Raw genomic sequence first — 24,265 nt, 5'->3', positions numbered from 1 at the left:
AGCTTATAAACAGGATAGTACACCATGGCCAAGTAGGGTTTATCTCAGGAAAAAAGTTGGTTTATTGTTCAAAAACCAGTATAGTACAACATATTAGAAAATAAGGAAAATTGTCTCAATTAATTTGGAGAAGGTATTTCACGTTATTTAACACTTGTTCATGATAAAAGCTCACAGCAAACTAGGAATAGAATGGAACTTCAGCCTGATAAAGGGTATCTATGAAAAAAGTCTACAGCTAACATTGTAATTCATAGCTAAAGTTAACAACTGACACGCCCGTGTGGGCAGTGATGGACGGCCTGCAATGCACGCAGCTGGTAAGAACATAAAATGTTCCGGGTACTTTATAAGAGTTGGTAAGGGTTTCCCTGGTGGCGCAGTCGTTGAGAGTCCGCCTGCCAATGCAGGGGACACGGGTTCGATCCCTGGTCCTGGAAGTTCCCACATGTGGTGGAGCTACTAAGCCCGTGCGCCTAGAGCCCGTGCTCCGCAACAAGAGAAGCCCCCGCAATGAGAAGCCTGTGCGCCACAACGAAGAGCAGTCCCCGCTCGACACAACTGCAAAGAAGACCCAATGCAGCCAAAAATTAATTAATTTTAAAAAAAGAGTTGGTAAAATATTGAACGTACACTTAGCATATGACCCAGCAGCCCCACTCTTAGGTATTTACTCAAGAGAAATAAAAGCGTAGGTTCACACAGGTATTAGTACATGAATGTTCCTGGCACCTTTGTTTGTAATAGGTAAAAACTAGAAACCGTCCGAATGTCCATCAGCAAGTAAACAGGTAAACAAATTGGGGTGTATCCATACGGTGGAAAGCTACTCAGCACGCAAAAAGGAATGCGTTAGTGACACATGCAACACCGTGGGTGAATCTCAGAAACATCCTGTTACTCTAAAGAGGGAGCCACAGAAGGATGTTACGATTCCATTTATATGAAACTATGGAAAGCACAGATCACTGCTGGCCACGTGTATGGGTTTTTGGTGGGATTGCATCAGAAGCCTCAAGGGAACATTTGGGGTAGTAGAAGTGTTGATTATGCACCAAACCGTACATTTAAAATGTGTGCATTTTACTGTATGTAAATGATACCTCAATAAAGTTGAGGGGAAAAACTAACTGACCTCTTCAGAAAGATTTTTTAGAATTCTCCTCTGAAATATTCCTTGTACTCAGGGAAAAACAAAAAGCCAGATACGCAGCTTAACGTCTGTTTCTTCTTTTTATCATGTAAATTTGAAAAATTCTGGCATTGAATCTTTTTGGATTCTGTGTACATCGACTAACATACCATTGTGTCTTAAATGATTTAGAGCTGTCTAGTAAAGCGTATGGATTCGTAGACCAACATATTGAAGTGGAAACTTGGAGTATGAATTTGGGCGTGGGATAGGATTGTGCTGGGTACAGTACCTATATTTCCATAGATAAGGTATGGTTACCTCTTTCTGGAACTGAAGCAAACAGATACTTCTATTTTTACTGGAAAGGAATGTAAATGTATTACTTTATTATCCATGAGAGAGATTTAATTTTTTTTAAATTAATTTTTATTGGAGTATAGTTGATTTACAATGTTGTGTTAGTTTCTGCTGTACAGCAGAGTGAGTCAGTTAATATAGCCACTCTTTTCTAGATTCTATTCCCGTATAGGTTATTGCAGTGTATTGAGGAGATTTAATTTTTATGATTTCTTTTTCTTAGGTTACAAGAGAAGATAGCTTATTAAGTCATAAAAATGCCAGTGTTCAGGATGCTGCCACCAACAGGTACAGTTGTGGGTAGACTGAATTAAGTTGATGTTCTTTTCCTCTTAACTTTCTTTGGGGGGGTGTTTTTTTTCCTCTTTCCCACTCTGTGATCACATGGTTTCAGGATATCTATTTGAAAGATAGCCTGAAATCACTCTTCTATCCACTACATAGCTTCTTAGGACCTAATTTTAGATTATTTGAAGATACTCCTAATTAATCTTTTCATTCTGATTCTTCCTCAGCTGATTCAAACTATAGAGCAAAAACAGCCTTTGAAGATATTTTTAATCTCGTAAGATACCTGGTGAAGAATGTGTACTACTTCTCTTAGGTGTGGTAGTTGCCTTAGTGCCATGCTGTCGGCAAGGTGGGATTGCTCTTATAAACTGTCTTACTATGGTCTCTCACATGACGCAAGCAGATTTCTTTGCTGTTCCCTCTGAGTTCCTTCTGCCTGTCTTTTCTTGTTGAGTGTTATGCCATGTCTCTTGTCTTACTAGACTTCCATCCCCTGCTTTGTTGCAGTTTGTTTCGTTCGTCCCTGCGTATCCAGTGTTCTGTGCTTAGTTGGTGCTAAACATTGTTGAGTGAATGTGTTTCTTTTCCCGTTATTCAGAACTTACGCAGTGAAGAGTTTTCTGATTAGTGATATTCAGTTCCAGGTGCTGTAATCAACATAGCACTTAAGCACATGCTTCGTGTAAAGGACTTTACAGTTAGTACTCAGCAAACCTACCACTTGGTGATCAGGGTACAACTGGAATTACAACTTAACCTTTTCTAAGAAATCAATTTGCCCACAACATTTTTAATGCTATTGTTGTTTTTATTGGAGCCTTTTAGAGTAACCTCATCACAAACTTTTTTGCCAAGAGGAGGATGATGGGGATGTGACTACCCAGTTGTTTATCAGAAATTTCATTGAACTCTGGAAGGTGGGAAGGTCCTGGAATGGACTCCAACTTCCGTATTTGTTTTTCCAAATGGCTGTTGGTATTTTGAATAATCTGTTTTCCTCCCAGGATTTGAAATGGATCCTTTAAAATATGCTTATGTTCTTATACAAACCTGGGTCTGTTTCTGGATCTTTTCCTTTTCTGGTACTGTTTTTTTCCTCATGCCATACCACACTTTAAAAAAGTTGCTGTACCCCCTTTTTAAAAGGAAATATTTCAGGAGTACAGAAAGGTGTGGAGACTATATATATAATACATGTCTGTGTACCACATGTCAAGCTTTGTCATATCCTCATATTTTGCTATAGTAGATTTAGATCATTTTGCTTTTATCTTTTTTTTTGAGCTGTAATTCCTATACATTAACCCTTTAAAAGTAGGCAATTCAATGCTTTTTAGTGAATTGACAAAGTTGTGCAACCCTAACCGCTATCTAGTTCCATAATATTGTCCTCACCCCTAACGGAGGCACCCTCCGCATATGCCGGCTCTCCACGTTGCTCCTCCGGCGCCTGGCAACCACCCATCTACTTTCTGCCTGCACTGGATTTGCCTGCTTTGGACAGTTCATATAACTGGACTCATACAAATATGTGTCTGGCTTTTTTCATTTGACATAACGTTTTCAAGGTTCATCCATATTGTAGCCTGTATTGGTACTTCATGGCTGAATAATACTCCATCGTATATCCATGTGTCAATTGATGGACATTTGTGTTGTTTCTGCTTTTTGGCTACTGTGAATATAGCTGTTGTTGAACATTCCCACACGAGGATTTCTGTAGACATGCTTTCAGTTCTCTTTAATGTGCGCCCGCCCAGGAGGCTGTTGGGAGTCATGTGGTAACTCTGTCTCTAACTTACTGAGCACCTGCCAAACTGTCTTCCAGAACAGCTAAGGCATTTTCCAGTCCCCCAGCAACATATGATCTTCCCAGCTTCTCCATATCCTTGCCAGTGTTTATTATTCTTCATCTTAAAAACTGTACCCACCCCAGTGAGTACGAAGCGGTGTCTCGTTGTAGTTTTGATTTTCATTTACCTTGAGAATAACGATGTTGAACATCCTTTTTTCTTTGGAGAAATGTCTGTTCGGATCGTTGACTTTTATAACAGCTTTATTGAGATACAATTCAAATCACCCATTTACAGTGTACGATTCAGTCACTTTTGTTTTGATATATCTGAATCTTAAAAAAGTTATCCATGGTTTCTTCATTTCAGTTGCCACAATATATTCATTTTTTAAGTTATGGACAAATGTTTGTTCCAAATTAACATTGTGCATGTTCTTCATTATACACACATGTTGTAAGGATTTTTCATCTGCTTTCTGTGTTTTGCAGCAGTGTAAACTATGTTAAGACTAATCTTTTTTTTCGTCCTTTTTTTTTTTTTTTTGGTTTGGCCTCAGGATTCTTTTTTTAAAATTGAAGTATAATTGATTTACAATATTATGTTTGTTTCAGGTGTATAATATAATGATTCAATAGTTTTATAGATTATACTCCATTCTTAAATTTATTATAAGTTGGGTATATTTATATCCTTGTAGCCTATTTATTTTATACATGGTATTTAGTTTATACTTATTGATTTCCTATCCCTATCTAGCCTCTCCCCACTTCCCTCATCCCACTGGTAACCCCTAGTTCTCTGTATCTGTGAATCTGTTTGTTTTGTTATATTCATTTGTTTATTTTTTAGATTCCACATATAAGTGATAACATACAGCATTTGTCTTTCTCTGTCTGACTTATTTCAGTAAACATAATACCCTCTAGGTCCATCCATGTTGTTGCAAATGGCAGAATTTCTTTTTTATGGCTGAGTAATATTCCACTGCATGTATACACCACATCTTTATCCATTTATCTTGATGGACACTTAGGTTGCTTTTGTATCTTGGCTATTGTAAATAATGCTGCTGTAAACATTGGGGAGCATGTATCTTTTTGAATTAGTATTTTTGTTTTCTCAGGATTTATATCAGAAATACAGTAGAATTGCTGGACTGTATAGTAATTCTATTTTTAGTTTTTTGAGGAACCTCCATACTATTTTCCATAGTGGCTGCACCAATTTATATTCCCACCAACAGAGCACAAGGGTTCCCTTTTCTCCACATCCTCACCAACATTTGTTATTTTTGCTCTTTTTGACCATAGCCGTTCTGACAGGTGTGAGGTGATATCTCATTGTTTTGATTTGCATCTCCCTGATGATGAGTGATGTTGAGCATCTTTTCATGTGCCTGTTGGCCATCTGTATGTTCTTTGGAAAAATGCCTATCCAGTTCTTCTGCCCACTTTTAATTGGTTTGTTTATGTTTTTTAATATTGAGTTGTATGAGTTATTTATGTGTTTTAGATATTAACCTCTTACTGGTCATATCATTTGCAGACATTTTCTCCCATTCTGTAGGTCATCTTTTCATTTTGTCAGTGGTTTCCTTTGCTCTGCAAAAGCCTTTAAGTTTAATTAGGCCCCATTTGTTTAGTTTTGCTTTTGTTTCCTTTGCCTTAGGAGACAGATCCAAAAACACTATTGCTATGATTTATATCAAAGAGTGTTCTACCTTTGCTCTCTATTGGTTTTATGGTTTCTGGTCTTACATTTAGGTCTTTTATCCATTTTGAGTTTATTTTTGTTTATGGTGTGAGAAAATGTTCTAATTTCATTCTTTTACATGTAGGTGCCCAGTTTTCCCAGAACCATTTACTGAAGAGGCTGTCTTTTCCCCAATGTATGTTCTTGCCTCCTTTGTTGTGGATTAATTGACCCTAAGTGCATGGGTTTATCTCTGGGCTCTCTATTCTGTTCCATTGATCTGTGTGTCTGTTTTTGTGCCAGTACCAGACTGTTTTGATTACTGTAGCTTTGTAGTATAGTTTGAAGTCAGGGAGTGTGATACCTCCAGCTTTATTCTTTTTTTTCAAGATTGCTTTGGCAATTCATAGTCCTTTGTGTTTCCATATAAATTTTACGATTATTTGTTCCAGTTCTGTGAAAAATGTCTGATAGGGAGTTTGATAGGGATTACATTAAATCTGTAGATTTTTTTTGGGTAGTATGGACATTTTAACAATATTAATTCTTCTAATACATGAATATGGGATATCTTTCCATTTCTTTGTATCATCTTGAGATTTCTTTGTCAATGTTTTCAGAGTTTAGTTTTCACAGTATAGGCCTTTTGCCTCCTTGGTTAAGTTTATTCCTAGGTATTTTATTCTTTTTGATACAGTTTTAGACAGGGTTGTTTTTTTTGATTTCTCTTTCTGATAGTTTGTTATTAGTGTGTAGAAAAGCAGGAATAATCTCTTGTTGAGGGGTTGGGAGACTTCATTGTGAAATGTATTTCACTCCTTTCAGGGCTCACTCCTTTAGTCTCAGCTGTTTCTTTTCTCTGGAGCACAAAGTTATCTTTTCTCTCTGGTAACTTTTAGGTTTTTCACTGCTTATTCTTGAGATTCTGCATTTTCATTACTGTACATCTAAGTATAGTTTTATTTTTCATTCTTGTTAGTATTCAAGATGGTGTTTCAATCTGAAGACCTATGTCTTTTTTTTTAGTTCTGGAAAGTCATAAGTCCTTATCTTTGTGAATATCCAGCATCCATTAGACATTAGCTGAAACACCCTGGTCCCGTCTCTGTCTCTCATAGCTGTTCCTTCTTACTCTTCATCTCTCTGCCTCTGTGTGCCTCAGTGCTGTGGCTGCAGTGGCCCTAGCTTCCGTCTAGCTCCCAAGGCTGACTCTTCCATCTAGGATTTGCCTCTTGTGTTTTCTCAGTCTCCCTGTGGGATTGGACGGGCACTGCTCCTGTCACTTGCACGCTTTGCAGTGATGCTGGAGAGGGCCGGGGTCCCTGCCGGGTGTGTCGTCCTGGTGGCTGATGGTCTCTTGGCTTCCCCGTCTCCTCCCTGGCGTTGAAGCTGTCTGTAAGCTGCTCCTGTTCTTGTGATCCTCACCTGGGGCTGACGTCCTTGTCCTTCCTGCTGGCATCCTCTCCCGGGCCAATCCCGCCGCCGCGTCTGGAGCCCTGGACGTGGGCTGCTGCCCTGTGCGGTGGAGCGCTCCCGCTCGCCTCCTGAAGGGGCTTCCTGCCTCGTTCTCCGCGGCTCAGGTGTTCCGTGTCACTGCTGTTCCACCGAGCTGTCCCGTTCTTGATCTGTCTTCTTCGTGTATCTGTCTGTCTTGTTTTGTGTATCTGCCTTGTCTTTTACATGATTTCTCTAGACTGGATGCTCTTTGGAGCAGACTGTAGCATCTAATCTGCCCATAACCCTGAAATCACCTCTTGTACTGTGCATTTCACAGTTTTCAGCATTTCCTCAAAGCTCCTGAGCTACCACTGACATCCTTTATTGGTTCTGAAGTTTTATGATTTTATTCTTTTGTTAAAAAGAAATCTTTTCTGTCATTTCATTGAGCTTTCGGAGGGAAGCAAAGCAGTAGTGAACGGGTCTGACCTGGATGTGAATCTGTTATGCAATGGGTGGGGAGGGGTTCACGGCGGCGTGTGGGGCAGTGCGGACCACTGTCTGCCCTCCCCACCCCCGCCAGCTGTCTCTTCCTTCCCTGCGGGGCGGTTACCCTACTTCCCTGAGCCTCCTCCTTTAGCACGCTGCCTGTTGCTCCTGCGTCGGTCGTCTGTGACGCGAACCTGCCTTTCTCTTCCTAGTGCTGAGTTAAATGAGAACGCCGCGCCGGTCCCTGGAGGGTCTCTCATTCCGCTGCGAACCACGCCTGCAGAAAATGGGCCTGCTCTAAAGGTAACAATTCCTTCCACTTTCAAGGTTACTCCACAGAGACTCCCCTGCCTTGAATCCTGGTTGTAAGGACACCTGGTGATCTGTGACGGCCACCAGAACGCCAGCCGTGAGAAGAGCATCGAGCCTCACTGCTCTAGGGAGAATGCTGTTGTCACATCCCTCCCAAGAGCAGCTCAGTGTTTCTTCTCCGTTTTTTTTTTTTTTTTGAATCAGAAGTGACTTTAATCAAGGGGTGAAGTCCTCAGTCAGGGAGACCTCACTTGACCTTTGGTGGTGGGGTCTCAGCCTACCTACCCCCAACGGCCCCTGAGGCTCCTCAAGAAGGAGGGAGCAATTGAATCTTCTCCATTTTTGAGGTATTTGTTGGTAGTTTTGTTTTTAGGGGGTCTCGGTATTTTGGGGTTTTGGATTCGGGCTATGCTTCCCTAGTGTCTCAGACTGTACATGACACATAACAGGCACTGAATAAATATTGATGGATTGAAATTGACTTTCTGACACTGTGTTGTAACATAACCAGCAAGTCTCAAATCCTGCCTCTCCTCTATCCATCTGCCGTACACCCTTAGCAGTTCACAAGTCACAGAAACCCAGCTCATTGCCCAGTGAATGTTTTAATTTGCAAGTTAAACAAAAAATTATTTTTGTAAATGAACATTTACCATTTTGTTCTTTTATTGTGTAAGCACATTTATTGTAGAAATTTACCAAATATTTCATAAAAAGAAAACATTAGAAATCACCTGATTCCCACTACCCAAAGACAGTGTATAGTTAATATTCAGGTGTATGGTTTTTCAGACTTAGGGGTTTAAAAAAAAAAACTCAACCTAAAATACCTTTAATCTGGAGATTCCTTTCTGCTAATTAAAATTCTAAGAAGATACATTGACATCTCTGATCACTGAAAATCATTAGGTGGAACCCGAGATGTTTTTGGAACAGAGAAGGACAATTAGCCCAAAGATTTATTGCATATTGTACCAGACAGCGTGATAGGCTTTGAAAATTCACAAATGAGTGAAACACGGCCTCTTCTTTCAAACTGCTTCCAGTACAGGTGGAGAGAGAATTTTGATACGTTGTGGTAGAGATATGCACGGGCCGTTTGGGGGCTCACCCAGGTTACAGGGTACGAGGGGGCGGAGTAGGAGGAGGGGGTGTGGGAGGAGACAGGCGGTTTTTCACATGTGTGATTAAAATTCAGTTGACATCGAACAGGACACGCACCGTGGCCTGAAGACAGACAGGCAGAAATGTATAAATGAAGGGCCTTTTTTGTTATGGACTACACCCTGGATACTTACTTCTCTTATTTCCAGACTGGAATTTTATCTGTTATCCTTTTAAAATTCTTCCTGTGCCCAGAAACACACACACACTGCAGTACGGAACTCTGTTTCTATAAGGTGCTTCAAATACTAATTAGACAAAAGTATTAACATTTATGGGGGGGGTTATATTATACTCTTTGTGAACAGTGAATCACCCATCCATGTGGCTAAAGAAGCATTGCAAGTTCAGGCATGTCCGTAGTCATCGTCTCCTGGGCTGAACCTTTAGCCTCTGCCATCTGGTTTAAGAACTGAGAGCCAGGACGGTCCTAACCCTACGCAAGTTTTGTCTTACCAGAAGGAATAGTTGTATGAAAATTCACATAACACTTTAGCTTTTTAATGTTCTGACTGTAGGCTAGGTTCCCCTCCAAACAAAAGTGGAATCACTAATAATCATGATTCCTGAGGGTCCCCTTCGTTTAAAGGTTAACACCATCCAGGCCTGGGTCCAAATTATACACTGAGAGGATATGGAAAAAATCTAGTCTGGTGACTAATGGGTCATTTAACGTGCATGTATCTTGTCTTCTGTAGGATGCTACAGATGAATTGGATGCCTTGCTTTTATCTCTAACGGAGAATCTCATTGACCACACAACCACACCTCAGGTAAGTAGGCTTTAAAACAGCAGGATGGAAAGGCGTTTCTCTTTGAAAATGTTCCCAGTAGATTGCAGTTTTTGCTTTTTCTGCAGTTTAGTAAAACTTTTCATTTAATGAGAGTTTATATTTCGGTAACCACCTAGCATTGCCTTTCTATAGTGAGGTTCTGCCCACTTGGGTCTGTGTGTCACAGGACAGCGACCACATGTTGCTGAGCCTCTGTAACCCAGCACCCTAGTGAGTGGTGTGAGAGGGACATGCGGGGCGAACCAGCTTCTGAAGGGTTCAGGCAGTAAGACCTCCAGCCGTTGAAAACATGTACAGAAGGGTGGGAGCGTAAGAGTGGTTGGCGTTAAACGTATTGATCATCATTTGAGTTTGGGAGACACCGTGTTAAGTACTGTGACCATAATACAAAAAGGAAGCAGTCCCTTCCCTCCAGAGACATACTGGGATGAAAGGTACACAGATAGTTCACTTAGTACCTTGTGAGTGGCGTGGCAGGAGTTGCCGTAGGGGTCACTCGAAGCCTTGCAAGTGAGGGCGGTCCTTCCCCTGATGTTTGCGTAGGTCACCAGCCCTCACACTCAGGTGTGTGTCTGCATCACTGGAGAGCGTAGGAAAGCACAGGTTGCTGGCCTCCACTCTCGGGCTTTCGGATGTGGTGCATTCCTGGGGCCCAAGAAGCTGCATTTCTGACACATTCCCAGTGATGTGGGTGTGGGCCGGGAACCACCAGCTTAGGGCGATAATCGCAGAGACTTTACCAGGTGAGCAAGCAGAAAATAAAAGGGATGTTGGCAATATCGGGCTGCAGTAATCCTTTAACCAGATGAAAGAGGTAACTTCTAAGGCCAGTGCAAGATGGCCCGAAGCCCGGAGAAGGAGTCCTTGGGGCCCAACTCAGAACACTTACTGCTTGTTTATGCTGCCTAACAGGTGGGGGTAATACAGTGATGAAAATCAATTTGATTAAAGACATTTTTTTATCACTAATATATTTTTCCTTCCCTACAAATTTAGAATGTTTTAAATAAAAATGTAGACTATGATGCATTTTAGATTCTGCATATGAGCTATCTATTCTGTTACACTTACTGATTTTTCTGTTGTTAGAACTGTAATACTCTTCTAGTAACTTTTTTTTTTTTTTTTTTGGCTGCGTTGGGTCTTCGTTGCTGCGCGCGAGCTTTCTCTAGTTGCGGCAAGCGGGGGCTGCTCTCGGTTGTGGTGCGCAGGCTTCTCATCGCGGTGGCTTCTCTTGTGGAGCACGGGCTCTAGGCGCGTGGGCTTCAGTAGTTGTGGCATGCAGGCTCAGTAGTTGTGGCACCCGGGCCCTAGAGCACAGGCTCAGTAGTTGTGGCTTGCGGGCTCTACAGTGCAGGCTCAGTAGTTGTGGAGCACGGGCTTCGTTGCTTCGCGGCATGTAGGGTCTTCCCGGACCAGGGCTCGAACCCGTGTCCCCTGCATTGGCAGGCATATTCTTAAACCACTGCGCCACCAGGGAAGACCTCTAATAACTTTTTAAGTGATTTTGATACATGGTGAGGCCAGTCCAGCATCATTATGCAGGTGTTTTGCTGTTTTTGCATGTTAATTCTTTCAGATGATTTTTAGAATAAATTTGTCAAGTCTCACTCCCTCTGAAAGCCTTTGAATTTTTATTTGTAATTACGTTAAATTCATAAATTAACTTGTGGAAAGAACTGATATATTTGTCTAATTAGCCAAGAGTACAATATGTTTTTGTCATCCATGATTTCCTGTTTCTCCTAAAAGTTTTGTAGTTATAGTCTCCCCAATATAAGTTTATGTTTTCCTATTTTTGTTATTTCCAGGTCCTTCATGTTTTTTTGCTACTGAGATTTTTTTCCCCCATTATATTTAAAGAATTTAGGATTTAACGTAACAGAAAATAGTCTCTAAATGTTCTCTGTAAGTCTTCTCTATTCTTCATTAGGTTAACTCCTAAATACTTCATAGTTTTGTTGATATTGTGAATGGTATTTAATTTTTTTACTATTGAATTCATAAGTTAATTTTGTGTCTAGCAAACTTGATGAATTCTTTCAGTAGTCAATCTGCTGATTCTCTCAAATATTCTGTCAGTTTCTGGGGTGTCTTTAGTATCTCTGTCTACCGTTATTGATTAGCCCATTTCTTACTTATTGCTGGATCTTTCAATATTTTGTATATTTTAAAGATAGGCTGTGAGATGCATATATGTTGATGGTAATTATACTTTCTGAGCTCCTTTTAGCACTTTAAAGGTCCTTCTTCGCCCTTTTTTTCCTTTCTTTATTTCCCTTTTGACTGATAAAAAATTGACACCTGAGCTTTAAGTTTGAATCACCTTATGTATAATTTTCTATCATTTTATTTTCAACCTTTTTGTATCTGTTGGTTTTAAGTGGACCTTTCAGCATTTTGCTGGATCTTGTTTTTAAAATCTTATTCGAGAGTCTGTATCTTCTGATTGAGTTTAAATCCATTTATATTTACTGTAATTATGGTTATTATAGGACTTGTTTCTGCCAAACCATTTTTGTTTACTTTTACCATATTTCTTTTTTCTCTCTCTTTTATTTCCTATGGTTAGAAGTACATTTTCTTAATATTGGTGGGAAAGTCATATTTTGTGTTTTTATTCTTTTGGTGGTTACGTAGATTACTAAAACCTGGGCTTACATTAATTTTTTTTTATCAGAATCTGTCACCAGTGCAAGGACTAGGCTAAGTTTCCATAAAATAGGGGGAAGTTGGGAGTTCATTAGATTACAGTTCTACACGTGGAAGTAAGATACAGAAAATTAAACCTTAGAAAGAATATAGCAAAGGCCCCATGAGTCAGGAGCAGTTTGGGTGTTTTCATTGCTCTTTCCTCCATGCGGAGTTAGGACATGGACTGTAGCTGAACAGAGCTTTCTTCTGTGTACTTTCTTCTTGCTCTTCGTTTGAGTTAGTCACAGCCCACCGTTCAGCATGCTACCAAGAAGGCTATGATTATTTTGTACTGGACTGAAATGAAGTTTCAGAAAATAAATGTTAAATTGGATGCTAGGGGTGGGGGACAGTCCTAGTGAATGACCTGAAAGTAGTAGTAGCATTCTGGGAGTAGTAAGTTTTTAGATTAAAGAGATTCTCGAGATTATGACAGTTTCTTAAGTGGTGACGTATGGCATGTGTGCTGTAGAAAAGGACCTTGGGTTCAGAAGTCCACGTCAGCTCAAGGGCACCATTAAGACCTGCTCCCTGCCCCCCCCACCCCAGTGCATTTCATAGTAGAAGAAAGCATTATGAGTATAATTATGAAAATGTCAGTCTTCCCTAAAAATAAATATACATGTACAATTTTTTTCAGATATCTTCCATATCCACGATCACACCCCGTTGGATTGTGCCAGTAAGTTAATGATATTTGCAATTTTTCTTTCCATTACCCTTTCAGAATGAGGCCTGAAGGAATACCAGGTTCTTATTTTTCCTTGAAAACATGGGGTCATCATCAAATCTCTTCTGATTGAACCTACTGGCTTCAAACTAGAGGTTTAATTTTTCTGCTTGTAAATAGTTAAGGGTGCTGACAAAAACGAAAATAAAAGTCTGATGTGAAGGATGGTAGAAAAACAGAGCAGCTGTCACGGTGAACATCACCCTTATCACCGTCATCACTGGAGAAGATGACGCGGGGCTGAGTGCTGGCTGTGGGGCAGGTGTGGTCACCTCCGCTCAGACGGCCCGCGTGTTTCCCTCAGCAGAGTGCTGCCCTTCCTAATGGGCTTGCAGGAGACAACGGGCTCTCGCCGGCCGGGAAGGAGGGGCCTGGCAACAGAGGCGTGGTCTCCCTCATCTCTCCCCCAGCGCCGTTCTTTGTGGATGCTGTGACCAGGTGAGGAATCTTTTCTCAGTTGCAGTTCTCAGGCCTCTGTTAAGAGGAAAAAATAACGAAATTAATTGTACTTAAAGCAATAATGTCAATTCTTCTCTAGTTGAACTTAATTGAAACTGAATAAATCTTTTCTGTGATTATTATTTAGAGTAGTGTTTTCTTCTTTTTTCTTGTCAGTAGCAATCTTCTACAAAAGTATGAAGTAGACCTTACTTTTTTTTTTAATGAAGTCTTTATTAGATAAAGATACAAGCAGGTTTATCTTTAAAACTTTGTATTTGTTTTAAAATTGATTTAGGTCTTTTCCTATCATGCTTTACTGTTAGGTTGTCCATGAATACAGGGGAAGAGGCTCAGATAAGGGTGGGGTAGGGGATTCCCAAGGTGAGGGCTCATAGCTTTTACCGCAAGCTCATTTTAGCATATCACTTGCCACAGCCAGAGCTTTTGTTCAGCATGTAGTTCTTCAGCTTTTAATTGTTAGGACCAAGACTGTGCCTGTTTTGCAGAAGATCTATAATTGCCCCATTTCTCACCTCAGACGTCTTCCTGGTATGTCTATTGTTTCTCACATCCTCCTGGTGTTGAGAATGCGGGTCGGTCGAAGTAGATGCTTTAGAGAACAAAATCCCTGATTATAACAGAAAAGTTATTAGAGATAATTAACTTGAGAGAAATTCATAGTTTCATTTTAAAGTTGTTGTCTAATCTCCATAGTCTTTACTGTAATTGTTCACTCAGCAAACATTTACTGTCTGCTAGGCACCAGGCATTGCTTGTGTTCGGCACTGAAGGTAGGCGTGAACAGGACAGGTGTGGGGCCTGTTTTCCTAAACATCTGTATGACTGGTAGTTCCCACTGCAAACATAGGGATTGTGTGTAGAGGGCCAGGTGATAATTCTTTGTAATTGAGTTCACACAGTAAAATGCGAGTTCATAAGGACTTCGAAATGAGAAGTTACAGATGACATGAGAGCTTGTCTCCATTCCTTCCCAAAGCAAAGTAGTCATAAAGGAATTAGATCAAAGATGACAGGTAGTACACCTGAAACTAATATATGGCAGTATCTCAGTAAGGAAAACGTGGCCAGTAAATCAGTGAAACAGTTGAGTCCAGAAACAAATCACACAGGTATGTTACCTGATTTATGAAAAATGATAGTACAGTGCTGAAGGGAAAGAGCAGTCTTTCAGTAAATCAGCCTGACAAGTTAAATATCCTTGTGGGAAAAAATTAATCTTGACCCAACTTCATACTACACAGCAAAATCTACTGTAGGTGGATTGCAAATCTAAATATGAAATGTCCAACAATAAAGCTTTTAGAAGAAAATATAAGTGAACATCCTGTGGCCTTGAAATAGGCAAAGATTTTTTAAACAGGTCACAAAAAGCTTCAATCCTACAGGAAAAATTGATAACTTGGATTGTGTCCAAAACTCCTATTCAGGGACTTCCCTGGTGGCACAGTGGTTAAGAATCCGCCTGCCAATGCAGGGGGCGCGGGTTCGAGCCCTGGTCTGGGAAGATCCCACATGCCACAGGGCAACTAAGCCCGTGGGCCACAACTGCTGAGCCTGCGCTCTAGAGCCTACAAGCCACAACTACTGGGCCTGCATGCCACAACTATTGAAGCCTGCGCTCCTAGAGCCCATCCTCCACAACAAGAGAAGCCACTGCAATGAGAAGCCTGCACACCGCAAGGAGGAGTGGCCCCCGCTCGCTGCAGCTAGAGAAGGCCTGCATGCAGCAGCAAAGACCCAGCACAGCCAAAAATAAATAAATAAATAAATTTTTTAAAATAAAAAAAAAAACTCCTATTCATCAAAAGATATTATTTCAAACACTCAAAAAGGAAGCCACACAGTGGAGAAGACAACCGCACTTCCCCCTCCCTCTGACTCTGTCTGTGTCTCTCTCATAAAGAACTCATATCCAGAATATATAAAGAGTTCTTGTGAATCAATAAGAAAAAGAGAGCTCAATAGAAAAATTGGCATAAGAGTTGAATAGGCAGTTCACAAGAGGGCATCCAGATGGCCCATCTTGACAAGTTATTGAGAAATACAAATTCAGACCACTATGTGATACCACTGCATACACCTAGAACGGCTCAAGTGAAAAAACACATAGTACCAAATATTGGTGAAGTTATGGGGCAACTGAAACTGTAAATTGAAATAACCATGTTGGACATAGATTTGGCTGTACCTATGAAAGCTGAAAATACGTTTACATGCATACCCAATAGAAATACAAATATATGTCCATCAAAAGGCACGTACAGGAACGTTTACGGCAGCTGTGTTCATCATAGTCCAAGCTGAAGACTTTTGAAAAGCCCACTGGCAGTTAACTAGATACATACTGGACTAGGGCAGTGAAAACTAACGAACTGGGACCGCGGTAGAGAGATACAGACGAGTCGCACACACAGTTACATGAGGTATTTATCGCTGTGTAACAATCACCGCACGTTTAGCGGCTTGCACCCCATTCCCTGCAGGCCAGGGGTCTGGGACAGCCTAGCTGTGCCCTCTGCTGCGGGTCTCCCCCAGGCTCCACTCAGGGAGTCGGCCGGAGCTGGGCTCTCGTGTGAAGGGTCAGCTGGCGGAGGGTCTGCAGTCATGGCCGTTGGAGGAATTCAGCTCCTGAGGGGCTGCCTGCTGAGGGCTGGCTCCAGGCCGCGCTACCCTCGCTACTTGCCTGGGGCCTTTACTTCAGCAGAGCCAGCAAACCAGGAAGGCGGTGGGACGCCTGCCAGCCGGCCAGAGGTCGCCATCTGTATACTGTAATCGCGGGAGTGACAGCCTGTTGTTACCTTTGCTCATTTGCATTGGTTAGAACAAACCACAGGGCCTGCCATGCTCAAGGGGAGGAGGTCTCATACGAACGTGAGTACCAGGAGGAGGGGGTCATTGGGGTCGCCTGAGAGTCTCCTCTCCATGATAATGGGGAGCAAAACAAAGTTCAGAAAGAGGCACAGCTCTCAGAGACCAAAGTAATGGTTACCCTGGAGGTGGCTAGTTTCAGAGTGCTAGTGACTTTGTTTCTCGTTCTGCGTGCTGATTACACAGGTGTGGTCAGTGTGCACAGGGTTCTCAACTTACAGCTCCTGATTTGTGCACTTCAGCGTATGTATGTTATAATCAGTAGCGTGTGTTTAAAAGAATGGTGATGGGGTTGCATCTGTACAGATTCAGATTTACTTGGGGTGTGCGCTGTGTAAATTTTATTTTAAAGTTAAAGAACAGGAGAGGAAACAACAGCAGTTGAGATTACCGAGCAAGTTTTAGGAGCAGCTAAATGACAGATAAGTGGTGACCAGCTTGGCAGAGAGGAGAAGGCTGAAATCTAAGCCTGGAAAGGGGAGGGGGTGGAGACTGGGAAAATAAGAAGCCAGTCCGCGCTGTAGCACCCGGGCTGGCTCAGGAGCTGAGGTACCGAGTGTTGGGAAGATGGGTCCAAGGTGGGGCTGAGAATGTGCCCCTTTAGACGCTCCCCCTCCTCGCCCCGCCGATGCCGGCCTGATTCTGGAGGCTCCCCTCTGGAGGAGCTGGGCAGGCGGGGCCCTGGATTGGGGGACCCTGTTGGGAGGAAGGCCCTGAGCTGAAGGAGGTTAACTCAGTGTCCACATGCCGAGGGGTGAGACCCCCCCCCAACCTTCCTTCTGTTTCCAGCTTCCAGAATGCCGTGGGCCATGTACAGACGTCTCAGGTGAGAAATTCAGAGGATTGCGCTCTAGAGAACCTGACTGAGCGAAGAAAAAGGCCCAGAGAGACTGACATTTGTGGATCCCAGGAAATCTGATAACTCGACTTGGAAGCCCGTAGTTAGTGGGTTTTGCCCACACATGCACAGCTTTCACACGGCGTTCCAGTGCTTCACACTTAAGCGTGAGCATGCCGCTTTCCTCTTACGTGTGAACAGAGCCAAAGATTATCAGATGTTTGAGGGAACACCAGAGCAGGTCAACTTGAAAGAGAAATGAGGAAATAAAGGAATGTGAGCATCAAAAACTTTGCAAAGTGATAGTGTGAGAAAGAAGGTACTGTATCCACGCAACAGTAACAGGAAATTATGCAAAGTGATACCGTGAAAAAGAAGGTACTATATCCACGCAACAACAACAGGAAATTAAAAAAGAAAAGGAACAGAACATAAAGTATTCTTGGAAATTATTAACCATGTTAAAAATAAAATTCAAAGAATGCATGGAAGGTAAGATTGGGGAAGTCCCTTAAAATGTAGAACAAAAAGTTGAAAATTGGGAGAGAAAAGAAGATTGGAGGGCTTCCCTGGTGGCGCAGTGGTTGAGAGTCTGCCTGCTAAGGCAGGGGACACGGGTTCGAGCCCTGGTCTGGGAAGATCCCACATGCCACGGAGCAACTAGGCCCGTGAGCCACAACTACTGAGCCTGCGCGTCTGGAGCCCGTGCTCCGCAACAAGAGAGAGGCCACGATAGTGAGAGGCCCGCGCACCGCGATGAAGATTGGCCCCCGCTTGCCGCAACTAGAGGAAGCCCTCGCACAGAAACAAAGACTCAACACAGCCAAACAAATAAATAAATAATAATTAGAAAAAAAAAAAGAAGATTGGAGGATTGGTCTAGGAAGTCCAGTATGTGAATCATTGGAGGTCCAGAAGAAACAAAAGTGTCCAAGAAAGAAATCAAGACTTCCCAGGACAGAAGCACTTGAGTTTTTAGATTAAAGGAGCCCAATGAGTATCCAGTAACAGAATGAAAATAGACGACAGCAAGGAACATCATGAAGTTTCAGAATATAAGAGAGGATGTAAGTCTTCAGAGGGGGAAAAAGAGTTCATACAAAGGACTGGTAATCTGAATGACAGCAGACTTTACTGAAAGCTAGAAGATAATAGAGCAATGCCTTCAGAATTCTGGAGGAAAATCATTTTTCACCTCATGTTTTATACCCAAGCTATCAGTGAAGTGTGAGATTAAAATGAAGACATTTTAGGGAGTTCCCTGGCGGTCCAGTGGTTGGGACTCGGCGCTTTCACTGCCAGGGCCCGGGTTCAACCCCTGGTATCCTGCCAGCCACACAGCGCGGCCAAAAAAAAAGAAAAAAAGAAATGAAGACATTCTAAAACGTGGAGTTTCTCTAAAATACATGCTTCTAAGGCGGCCTTCCTCAGGAAGCTACTTAAGTGGAGGATGTGCTCCATCAAAACAAGGTGACTGTCCAAGAAAGAAAACAGGGGACCCAGGAAACACGTGCCGCAATTTACCGGGAGGAGAGTGAAGGGAAGTTCCAAGCAGGCCTAGGAAGGACCCTGTACGGATTAGAAGAGGAGGCTGTGGGGCTCCAGGAAGGATGTTGCCAAGGGAAACGACAAACACGTGGCCCGCCCCTAATGTTACAAAATTACCTGAGAACAGAAGCCTGGTTGTGTTCGCAAGGTTAAGGGTAAATTAGAAACGAAGTATTGGACGCCGAGCAAGCAGTTACACGAAAAAACAAATCGTACAAGAAAAGAAATACAATACACCCATAGTGAGCTGTGGAAATATTTATGTAATTATAGCAGACGCTGACTCTTAGGAAGGACTGTGTGTCATTGTGGAAACACACCCCTGAGAACAGTGAGGACGCCGCAGCTGGCGGGCCTGCCTGGAAGGCTTGTTAGAGCACAGGCGCTGGGCCGTCCTCAGGCTTCGGGCCAGTGGGCCAGGGGTGGGGCCTAAGAACTTGCATTCATGACGAGTTCCAGGACCACGCTTTGAGAACCAGGGATCCAGAACAAGAAGGGAAGTTCCAGGCAAATCCAGTCGGCAGTGTCTTCTCTGTGGAGTGGAAATGCGGAAGGGGGGTTCCAGCAACAGCTGTTTCGTTTACACGCCTTGATAGCGTCGAGGCCGTTATCCTCTGGCCTTGGGACTCTGGTATCGTTTTCAGTCTCCCTGAACCTGCACCTCTGCGCTCGCCCTTGCCCTGAGGCGGAGCGGCGCACTTACTCTTGCTTCACCTCTGACGCAGCAGAGGAGGTGGTGCGGGGCTCAGACCCGCCGCGTGGGCCGCGGGAGCACACACATAGGACCCCCGGCCTTGGCGCTTTCCGAACGTGTTGCCACGGTGCCCAGCACAGCCCTGGCTCAGCAAGAAATGAGGTTTCTGTTCGGTGTGTTGTATCCAAGGCAGCAGGGAACTTAGGTTCCATTTCAAGATGGAATAAGCATCGGTTATCTAGAAAATGACCCTCTGCGGAATCGCCTACATTAAGCGCTACTACACCCCCTCTTTCCTCTCCGCATGCTCCGGGAGGCGCTTGGGAGAAACGCAGGTCGCTTCCGCCTTGGATGGTGGTCTTTTCATTTTCCAAAAAGTGAGTAACGTATTCTTTCTTCCTGTCAGCTCGGCTCCAGCCTCTGCTGGAGAAGCCACCTTGAAGCAGAAGTGTTTGCTGACAACAGAGCTCTGAGGGGCGGCCGCTCCTCACCTGTGACCCGAGGCCGGGCCCTCCAGCCGTCCGTCCTGGAGTCCACTTCTGCTGGAGCTGGTTCTGCGCTTGTGGGTAAAAAAGCTCACCCGGGTGTGACTTCATCTCTGTGAAAAAAGCAGTTACATTTCCGTCCAACTGGAAGGGCGTAATTACACTACACGTTAGCCCAAGTGAGCGTCTATGACCTTTTACTTTCTCTAATTTCATTTGAAGTTGTGAATTCCTGCAACGGGGGGTTCCTTTCCCTGCGGTTTCCTCCGAGCTCTTTGCTCCACCCACTGGTTGTGACTGTTCATGACCCCCCGGGTGGGCCGTCCCTGGTGGTCAGCAGCCTTGGGAAGGTTGCTTCTCTCTCTGGTGTCAGGATGAGTGTCCTTGATCTGAATGCCTGCTATATAAATTGTACCCTTCTGTGCATTGCCTGGAAATCAGGAACTGAGGTAGATTAATTGTTACTAAAGAGAACTTTTTAGAATACAGAGAGTTTTCACATGTCTCCCATACTTTTGACTTTTTGCTGGACTGGCTATCTTAATACTCCAAGTTTACATCAAGGTAAGATAGACCTTGAGAAGAATTACAGAGGAATCGGTTGCCTAGCACAGTTTTTCAGCCCAGCCGTCCCTCGGGAAGCACACCTGCGTGGACCACACACGCGTCCTGTAACTTTCGGCCTGGAAGGGGCGGGGTGGTCGCAGAGACCTCCAGGTGTCCCCACGGCTTCCTGGGCTGCGTGGGGCTGAAGGCCGAGGTAGACTCAGGCAGCGAAGGAGAACACAGTGGTTTCCAGGTCCCCATTTGGACGTAGGCTCCATTTCCTTTTAATGTAAGCTGAATAAATTCAGATGGTGTAAACTGAAGGAAAAAAAATGCCAGGTTAGAAATAGGGAATCGGGTTGAGGGGATTCATGTCTGAAACTAAATGCAAGGTACTGAAAGAACGTTCGGGATTTTGTGTTAGTTGAAAAGGGTTCTCTAGAATTTCCTCATTGCTTTCCGTCTGTACAGAAAATTATGGATGTTAAAGTAGTATATGCTCATTGTAGAAAATAGAGAAAAGAATCTCAACACCCAGAGAAGCACTATTTTAGCTTCAAAACTTTGGACTGCGTAAAGGAAACCTCAGTTGCTGTGGGGAATGCGGGTGATCTGGAAACCGCATTGGTAAAGTTGTGAATCCCTGTTACCAAGGGCTGATGTTAAACTGTACCTCCTGGAATTTGGTTTTGGTTTGCTGCCCTGCGGTGTGCACGTAATTGAGTGTTAGTGTCTGCTGCCCAACATAAAAGAACATCCAGTTTTCAGATCTTTAAAACTCCATGTTTTGGATGGTCCTGGGTTCCCTGTAACATAATCACGCTCAGGCAAACGCACACTCTTGTCTGACTGGAAAGCCCTGGGATCTTAATCTTGTGCTGTTCCCAGGGGGCCATAGAGATTGGAAACCACTTTTTCACAAAACAGTTTTGCCGAAGGAAAGACTGTTGGCACTTCTTGTTGGCTGTCTCCCCTTAGCCGTTATCCTAAGCCCGTGGATTTCGTTGGGGGAGCTCGTGCCACTTCGTAATTGTCAAACAGGTTTTCTCACAGCTCTAATGACACCTAGGACCAGGGACTTGACCTGGGCCATGCTGGACTGAGCATCGAGTTTTCAGCACGCCGACGACCCTGAAGATAGAAGGTTAAGGTTGTGCTTCTGGTCAGAGCAGCTTTCTAGATTTGGGAATTAAGTTGTTGAAAATATTCCATAAGCTTTGTGTCTTCAGGAACCTGTATTTTTGCCAGTCAGAATATTGATAGGGACTTTCTTACAATGCATTTGAATCTCAAGGTAAAAGGAAATTCTGTCTCATGTCCTGGCAAGAATGGTACATATGGCAATTAATACTTTAATGAATTAGCCCTGACAGAATAGATACCTGTCAGGCAGACCTTTCCTTTCCTGTCTGCTGCGGGTGCCGTCCCCGGGCGCCTGTAATGCTCACCCTGTTGCGCTGACCTGAGAATGGGGCGGGAGCAGCAGGTGTGAGTCGGGGAAGGATGCCGGCAGGGAGCCGGTGTGCGGTGGCTCTGGACCAGGACGCAGGCGGTTCCCCGGGGGGAGGGCATCTCGCTGTGGCAGCCCTGCAGGCTGCTGGCCCTCGGCACAGTTCCCGGTGACGGAAGATCTTCGCATCCTCCCGCCCGTCGGAACTGTCCTATCAGCTGAGTGCAGCTCTGGTCCCCGGATGAGCTGAAACAGCCCAGTGGCTGTTGTAAACGATGGCTGGCTGGGCGGGAAGTTTTTCTGCGTCTAGAGAGGCTCCCATGCAGTAGGACAGTGTAGCTAAGGAGAGCATTGGCCGTGTTTGGTCCAGTCAGGAGGAACGAGCACGCATTTGGAAAGAGCAGGGCAACAGTGTGTTGGCGAGCCGTCAGCACCCCTGCGTCAGGAGACGCTCGGAGGGGCTTGTGGCTGAGCTGACAGAGCCGTTTGGCAGCAGTAACAGAAGCCTGCTTGAGCCACAGGCTCAGCTCTGTGTCACTTTCTTTGCTGACTTTCCAGAACCAGCTTTCGCTCTGCTAACTCACTAGGAGCCGGGATGATGGAGTTGCGGCTGTGAGCAGGTTTAGGGGCTCAGGTTGGGGGGGCTGCTTGTGTCCTCTTGCTGTTGCCTCGTTGGTCTGTGAGGGTCTGCGCTTTCTGATGGTTGCGGGGGGCACTCTGCTGCCGCCTCGGTCTTGGTGGGTGGGGAGTGGGAAGGGCGGAAGCTCAGATCAGCTGGCTTTAGGTCCTGGCCTGGGAAGGTCGGGGAAGGGAGAGCTGGCCCTGGGGGCTTAAAATGCGGTTGGTAGGTGTCAGTTTTCTCTCCTAGACTCCTCTTCAGAACTTGTGGAATATCCTGTCTCTCGGGGACCTTACATAGGTCGTCGTGTCCCCTTTGTGTACACAGGAGGGGTTCATCGCCCTTTTACTCCTGCCCTTGAGGAAACCCTGATGAACAACGGAGTGATTAGATTCCTTTGCTCTTGATAAATTTAGATGTACCCTTAGCTGCTTGTCTAAAACGTTGATGTTGTTTTAAGAAAAAATCTCGTTAAGGATGTGTCTTCTAGTCTCCTAGGCTTTTGTCTCTACGTGTATGTGCGTGCTCGGTCACACGGGTTCTGTGGGCAGGTGAGGGTGGAGCCCGGGGCGGCCCTGCATCTTGATTGCTTGTCCTCCTGTGTCTCGGCTCTGGCCGCCCTGCCTGTCTCCTCCCAGACCAGCGCCAGGGTCACTGCAGAAAGCTCCGAGAGCAGAGCTGTGTGGCGGCCACTGACACGGGAAAGGCTCTCTTGTTCTTCTGAGTCAGGCCCCGGAGAAGCCAGGTCCCCAGCTTCTCCTCGAGGGCGGGCCAGCAGGCAGTTGTGTCCGGAGCAGGGCTGGTGAGGGCCCCGCGGCGGCCCGCGGCTTGCAGGGCTGGCGAGGCGGGGGCGCGGGCTCGGCTGCGTGCGGCACGTGTTCAGATGGGCTCTGCGGGCGGGCTGGCCCTCACTCACGTGTGGGCCGGGGCAGGCCTGGGCCTCCGTCCCCGAAGGCCGTCAGGTCTCCGCACTTCTGACTCATCTCGCCCTCAGCCTTGTGGTTGCTTGAAACCTGGAGGCCTCTAGTGCATAATACACATTGCCCTGTCATTTGTTCTTTTTTGCTCTCACAAATGTGAACGCTGTGGCTCCCGAGTGGTCAGAAGAAAGCTGGAAGCTCCCGCTACCGGTTAGCCCCCAGGATGAGGGACGTTGTTTGGTTCACGGAAATTTGCCCTGAGCCGGCTCGGCCGAGGTCGCAGGTGCGGAGCTGTGCTCGTCTCCAGCTCTGGACGCGGTGCCCGTGGACCCCGGTGTCGCCGTGGTGCGGACAGCAGCTCAGGCACGCTCCAGGTTTCTCTTTGTCGGAGAGGCGTTCGGGCGCAGACCCCTGCCCTTCGGATCTTCATATCTTCATGCGATAGACGGTTACAAGGACCTCACTATTTTGTGTTTTTTATGTGTGTAAAGCTTTGCAGTGGCTTTTAAAGTGTAATTTATTTTTTCATCGAGTGCACTCTTCATGCCACGTGTCCACGGTTTTATACGACTTGCACTGGGAGCGCTGCACTCAGCTGTGAGCTGCTTGTGCACTGAGGTGGCAGCCGTAGGTGTGACCGCAAATAAAGCTTCTGTGAAACACTCACGTCTGACGGGCTGCGCCGGTCTCTTGGACGTGCAGTACCCGCCCGCCGGGCGCGTCTCTCAGCAGGACCGTCAGCAGGAGTCGCTGCCGCACGAATGCGAGGCGGGGCGGAAGCAGCACTGCCGCTTGCAGTGCGCGTTGCAGTGCGCGTTGCAGAGCGGCGCTGTAATGGGGCTAGAGGCACTCTGGAAGTTTGGAAACACCCCGGGCCATCGCCAGCGCATCCCGGGAGGAGCAGCGTGGTGCAGGAGAAACCCCGCTCTGCTGCTGCCTTCCCG

At 44.9% G+C, this 24,265-nt stretch overlaps 1 protein-coding gene across 7 annotated transcripts in view; it reads left to right on the top strand.

Moving 5' to 3' along the window:
* Positions 1 to 23,983, top strand: part of EPB41L5 (erythrocyte membrane protein band 4.1 like 5) — a 139,662-nt gene extending 115,679 nt beyond the window's left edge. For 2 of the 7 annotated variants that reach the window (XM_059912041.1, XM_059912042.1), the window contains exons 20-25: positions 1,716 to 1,780; positions 7,410 to 7,500; positions 9,372 to 9,446; positions 12,802 to 12,843; positions 13,196 to 13,329; positions 17,011 to 17,656. In XM_059912041.1, coding sequence (XP_059768024.1) covers positions 1,716 to 1,780; positions 7,410 to 7,500; positions 9,372 to 9,446; positions 12,802 to 12,843; positions 13,196 to 13,329; positions 17,011 to 17,140 — 537 coding nt within the window. In that variant the 3' untranslated portion in view covers positions 17,141 to 17,656. Of the gene's footprint in view, positions 1 to 1,715; positions 1,781 to 7,409; positions 7,501 to 9,371; positions 9,447 to 12,801; positions 12,844 to 13,195; positions 13,330 to 17,010; positions 17,658 to 19,707 lie in introns of those variants that run through there. The other 5 variants (XM_059912045.1, XM_059912044.1, XM_059912046.1 and 2 more) reach the window with 5 other exon arrangements.
* Positions 23,984 to 24,265: the final 282 nt, after the last annotated feature.

The sequence above is a fragment of the Balaenoptera ricei genome, assembly GCF_028023285.1.
Source record: "Balaenoptera ricei isolate mBalRic1 chromosome 7 unlocalized genomic scaffold, mBalRic1.hap2 SUPER_6_unloc_1, whole genome shotgun sequence".
Taxonomy (NCBI): domain Eukaryota; kingdom Metazoa; phylum Chordata; class Mammalia; order Artiodactyla; family Balaenopteridae; genus Balaenoptera; species Balaenoptera ricei.
Note: the sequence above shows the minus strand (reverse complement) of the source record. Positions and strands in the feature narration are given on the sequence as shown.